The following is a 5,795-nucleotide window of genomic DNA, read 5'->3' as shown; positions in this document are numbered from 1 at the left end:
TGATCTTTCCTTAATATCCTAATGATTTTTGGCATAAAAGAAAAATGAATAATTTTGCCCCATACAATGTATTTTTGGCTATTACCTGTACATGTTCTTAAATGGATCTTGTGAATCCACCAATAAATAGTGTCTTTGATAGGATTAATTTGAACCTCGTTTACAAAGTTATCCTGGAAGTGCACACAATTAATGGTTTTATGTGAATACTGTGCAATCATCTCTTATCAAATATGAGTGCTAAAAAATTTATGTGATCGACAGATGGAGAGTAGAGATTATAATTAAATCAGTGCATAAATGAGACTTGGAGAAACTATTGATCACACATGTGCAAGTATTTTTGGTCAACAGATAAACAGCCATAACCAAAAGGTCAATTTTTTCATTATTACACATTTTCTTGCTTGTTAACAGTGGTAAACATGTAGGGGAGTCAAATGTGGGTTAAGGGTCTAGCAAATATATAAAAAGGATGAAAAATGTCTAGAAATTTTATTTCATCATTAGTGTTCTCTAGGTTGCTTAGGATGAATGTGTTTGCTAAATGTCTAGTTGCCAATTGTTGGATTTCACCTACTTCGTCATGATGCGATACTTTGCTCAATAATCAAGCTGATACAGTTTGATAATTGAACAAAAGAGCATTTCATAGTGTTATCAGAAATTATTCGGGTTCTACTGCTTTGCAATATTGCATTAATACTCTTGGATGGCAAAGTATGATATAGAATTTGATTCCTATAATCTCAGTTTTGGTTGGTGTTTATATCTTCAGTTCAGCCAAGTGCTGCTGTGTTGATGGGGAACCCGATTCAGGCCTTTACTCCTCCAGGAGCCGGAGCTCCAGCCTCCGGCAAATCACCAAGCCCTGTTCAAAGAATCGACCCCGGAGCCAGCATCCTCTATGTGCCCGCTGTCTATGGGGGCAATATGGTGATGCCCATGCCTCTTCCGGTACATTCTGGACTTTTTTTCTCATAATCTTTAACATGGGTCATAACCTGTTAATTTTTGAGATGTTTCAGCCTGTTCTTATGTTCTTTTTACTATCAGTTGGAATTTGGAGGCCCTTATCTCTCCACCCTAAATGTATTTCCTTGAACATGCTGTACACTTATATGACCCTCACCTCACCTTCTCTTCACCAGTTGCCATGGCCTGGCTACCAGAGCCGTTTCGCTATGGATCCTCGCATCATGAGTCATCAGGCCGCCATGGCCGCGTACAACCTCAACCTGCGGCCGGCAGCCAGTCGCACCTCACCTGTGCTGTATGGGTTCAATCACCCGTCTCCTCTGGGTCTGAACCAGCAGCCTACCTCTGAGAAAGAACTACTTCAAGAGCCCAGTGGAAATGGTATAATCCACAACACTAGTGTCTTTCATTTTAACAATACCGGTTGCTCAACTGAGCAACACCAAGGTCATGGGTTTGAATCCCAGGGAGAACAGATGCTGATAAATGTATATTTGAAAATATAATTTTAATTTAATAGTAGTTTGGGCTAGTTTAAGTGAGTTGGATGTATTGTTAGAGAATTACAAAAATTGTGAAAAGGCCAAAAATATTTCACGATAATGCAGTTAAACTCAATGGGACAAGGTGGTCAGGAGGGTTTAAAGGATAAGATGTGCAGCTCTTATTTTGGCAAAAATGCTTTGGTGAAATATTCAGTATACTTAATAAAATGCTTCTTAATAGACGTCTACTGTGTGGATGAAAACCAACCTAAAATGTTCCTTTAAAATAATGTATTTCACATCAGGCCCGGTTTGCATTGGCTTAACAGTTCATACTTTGCCTTTACTTTCACTTACATTACACTGTAAAAGTTTTTGAACTTGGTGAACTCTCAGACTTTTGGGGTTGTGTTGTGCTGATTTGCTGTCATTCTTTAGGGAAAATCGACATTAATGGGAAAACGGAGCATTGTAGGCTGCTGACACCTGAGAGGAAAGCCCCTGAGCTGAAGGAAAAACAGGTACCATCCATCCGCCCGTTCTCTTTTTGTATCTATCTATCTATCTATCTATCATACGTCCTTCCCGGTTTAATCTGAAATAAATCAAAGGAGCCGCCCACTATGCCTTCCCACAAGAGCACTTGTAACATGGACCATCTATCTTCACTCGTCCCCTTGCATGCTCAAAACACTTCAGTTCTCCTACTCTGTTACACCCTCCATTAGCGTCACATGTCCGTAACGATTGTACTTTCTCCTCCCCATAGGGAAACCCAGAATCGGTGCAGAATAAGAGTCCAGAGCCCCAGTCCAACATGGGCTTCCCTGGCAGCCGTCTCATACGCAAAGACCCGCAGGCCCAGAGGGCCCTCAACTTCCACCTGGGCCCCCCGCATCCCGGTTTCCCCCCTCACCACGGCAACAGCCAGTTTCCACAGCAGTACGGACTATCCCGACCTCCCCTCCGAATGCAGGCCCCCATCCACCCTCAGGCCTCCTTCCCCCCATCGTTCTTCAGTGGACCTCCAATGGCGCACCGCGAGCTGCAATCTCCGGTCCTGGAGGGTGGGGAAGGCTCGATGGGAGTGGGTCCAGGTGGGGTGGCTGAGGATCTGAAGGGTGTGGTGAGAGGCCTTCCCCCACAGATGCACCAGCAGCCCCTGCGCCTCAACAGCTTTGGAGAAGAGAGTTTGGACTCTCTGTTGGGCGATACTCTGGGTATGTACAAAAGCATTAAAAGTCATTAAATGGATTTTAGGCTTAGGCCTTAAATGGCATTAAAAGTCATTAAAATTTATTCCTATAGGCTTTAAATTTTTTTTTAGATGATTCTGAAGAAAAATAATATTACCAGTTTATTTTGAAAATAGCTTTCATAATTAATAACTTTTTGATTTGCTTTCGCAAAATATGTACATTGGTGTGATAAACATGCGGAACCAGTTTGGTCGTTTCCTCCGGCCGGTGCAAAATTGCCGTAACGCCGCATGTTTGGACAGGATGAGTCAAACTAAGAGCAGAGAATGTAAATTTGGTGAAGTTAGAAAGAAATGGGGGAAGTTCAATTGAGCAGTTTCGGTGAGAATGATTCTGATTTTATTACATTCAGTGTAAATGATGATTGATAATGAATAATGTATTGACAGTAACTGTTGAGGCTCGCGCAGCCTGTCTAAGAGAATCGCATGGAGAAATCAAAATAAATGAGCACAACAACACAGACAAAGACATTCATAAAACATACTGTGATAACAAAGAGTTTTTAAATTTATAACATATGATATAGCGCAGTTAATCAACATGAGACGACCAAGAGAGTTTCCCGAATATCAGCACGATTGCAGATTTGGCATTGATTTTATCTAATAAAGGATTAGTTAAAATGAAGTGACTTGCATTATTTAACAGAAAACATTTTAAAATAGTTAAAAAAAAGATCACAGTAGAACAGTCGTGCATCTCTGAGCAACAGACAGCGGTGTTTCCTTACTGAATGATTCGGCGTTTTTGAATTGATCATTTGAGTCAGTGATTCAGTGATCCGTTCATAAAGACAGGCACTCGCTTCATTCTTGATTGAATCAGCCGTCTGAATGAATCTGTTGAACTAATGACTCAAATGCTCACTCATTAACTCAGTCACTTGTTGCCACCTACTGGCGGTTAACTCTCCTATTTGAAAGTATCATTGCATTTTTTCCAACCTTTCATATTTGTATATTACAAATTCTTTAAAACACTAAGCTTTTTCCGGTCATGGCCTGATTTTTCAGTATGTCTAGCATTCAACATCTATTGGTAGTTTGTTAAATCAATTTTGAAATATCTGCAAATGTATTTTGACATTTCAAGCTGTCTGCTGATCCGTTTCTAATTCAGTTCAGAGTGATAAAGTTTATTTAAATTATGTAGATTTTCTCAAATATCCAAGATTATCATCATTGCATCATAGTCAAATTGAATGGTTACTTTAAAACATTTAAATGGTCAAAAGTATGGGATCATTAAGATGTTTTTGAAAGAAGCCTCTTACCAAGGCTGCATTTATTTGATCAAAAATACAATAAAAACAGTAATATTGTGAAATAATAATTCAATTTAAATACGTTTTTATGTGAATATATTTTAAAATGTATTCCTTTGATTGAAAGCTGAATTTTCAGCATCATTACTCCAGTCGTCATATTTTTTGTGAAAACCATAATATTACCATTCAAAAGTACCATAAAAAAGATACTTTTTTTATAAATGCTTTTATTCAACAAGGACAAATTAAATTGATCAAAAGTGTCAGTAAAGACATTTATAATGTTACAAAAGATTTTTTCAAATAAATGCTGTTCTTTTGAACTTTCTATTCATCAAAGAATCCTGAAAAGTAAAATGTGTCACCGTTTCCACAAAAATATGAAGCAGAAAAAATTATAATAAGAACCATTAATAATAATTGAGTACCAATATAATTGATAATTACAGAGCAGCAAATCATCATATTAGACTGATTTCTGAAGGATCATGTGACACTGAAGACTGAGTAATGATGCTGAAAATACAACTTTGACATCACAGGAAAAAAATTATATTTTACAAAATATTAAAATGCAAAACAGTTATTTTAAATTGAAATAATATTTCACAATATTACTGTTACTTATGAGCAGAAGAGACTCGTTTCAAAAACATTAAAAAAAAACTTTGACCGGGAGTGTGAGAGATGTATATGGGTTGTGTATGGCATTAAATAAATTTTAAAAATGCATTAAAAAAGCATTAAATTAGATTAGAAGATGCCTGCAGAAACCCTGTATGTAAATGCATGGATCAGAATGCTTCAGGCATGTTCATTGTTTTTGATGCATTGCTCCGTAGTGTCTATTCCGGCTGCTTTCTGTATCGCAGTTTTGAATTTTCTTTGCCAACAACTTTGACAGTTGTAAGTTTAGTTCAAGTTCCAGCCTTTCAAGCTTCTCATAAATTCCACAGTATTGTGCCTAAGGGTTTGAATTTGACAATGTAAAAGCCTTTTCACACCAAGTTACTTTTTTTTTTTTTGGCTTAAAAAAATGCAAGTTTTTAAAGCGAAACTCTCTGAGCTCCTTGAACTGAGTCTGAATCAGCCACGCAGAAAACACTAGCAACGCACTCAAAACTCAACCGTGTAGTGACGCACCATCAACCCCCAGAACACCTCTCAACCGTGCAGCAACGCGCATAAAACCAGTCAGAATGCCATAGCAACTGCAGACCAACACCATAGATTGTAGGGCTGCACAGTTATAATTGTGGTTATTAATCACGATTGTTTTCTTTTGAGAAATATCTTTTTACATTTCATTAGAATTATTAAACTTCCATTTAAGCACAAATCAAGAGAACATCAACTCATACCCAGCATGTAGTTTACCTCATCTATTTACTGATTTCTTATATACATTTACACAATCTGTACATTTAGAAATGGTAAAACCTTAAGACGTTTTCTCAAAAAACAGGGCTAAAAAGCTAAAACGGTGAAATTTCTAATATTTATTCCATTAATAATTCCAAATTATATTAACAATACAAAATTATTGAAAAATTAAACGAGTATAAACATTTAAGGATAAATAACCAGAAGGCTAATATCTCAGATAACTATGCTTAATTAATCAAGAGAAGTAGCAATCGAGATCAAATACGACACTCAGGACAACATAACAATGCCATAAAAATGTATTGGCATGGTGATTAATGTTCTTAAATTCTTAGCAAATATTTAAATTTGGTTACGCTTTGTTTTAATGTGTCAGTTAAGTACTTAGTAATATTAACTCTTTCCCCACCAGCATTT

At 37.1% G+C, this 5,795-nt stretch overlaps 1 protein-coding gene across 2 annotated transcripts in view; it reads left to right on the top strand.

Moving 5' to 3' along the window:
- Positions 1 to 5,795, top strand: part of LOC107691233 (probable helicase with zinc finger domain) — a 71,730-nt gene that overhangs the window by 57,065 nt on the left and 8,870 nt on the right. For both annotated transcript variants that reach the window (XM_016489741.1, XM_016489742.1), the window contains 4 exons: positions 779 to 957; positions 1,152 to 1,359; positions 1,902 to 1,984; positions 2,233 to 2,683. In XM_016489741.1, the coding sequence (XP_016345227.1) occupies positions 779 to 957; positions 1,152 to 1,359; positions 1,902 to 1,984; positions 2,233 to 2,683 (921 nt within the window). The remainder of the gene's footprint in view (positions 1 to 778; positions 958 to 1,151; positions 1,360 to 1,901; positions 1,985 to 2,232; positions 2,684 to 5,795) is intronic.

Source organism: Sinocyclocheilus anshuiensis, unplaced genomic scaffold (assembly GCF_001515605.1).
Source record: "Sinocyclocheilus anshuiensis isolate Anshui unplaced genomic scaffold, SAMN03320099.WGS_v1.1 scaffold202, whole genome shotgun sequence".
Classification (NCBI taxonomy): Eukaryota; Metazoa; Chordata; class Actinopteri; order Cypriniformes; family Cyprinidae; genus Sinocyclocheilus; species Sinocyclocheilus anshuiensis.
This window is presented reverse-complemented; position numbering and strand designations above follow the sequence as displayed.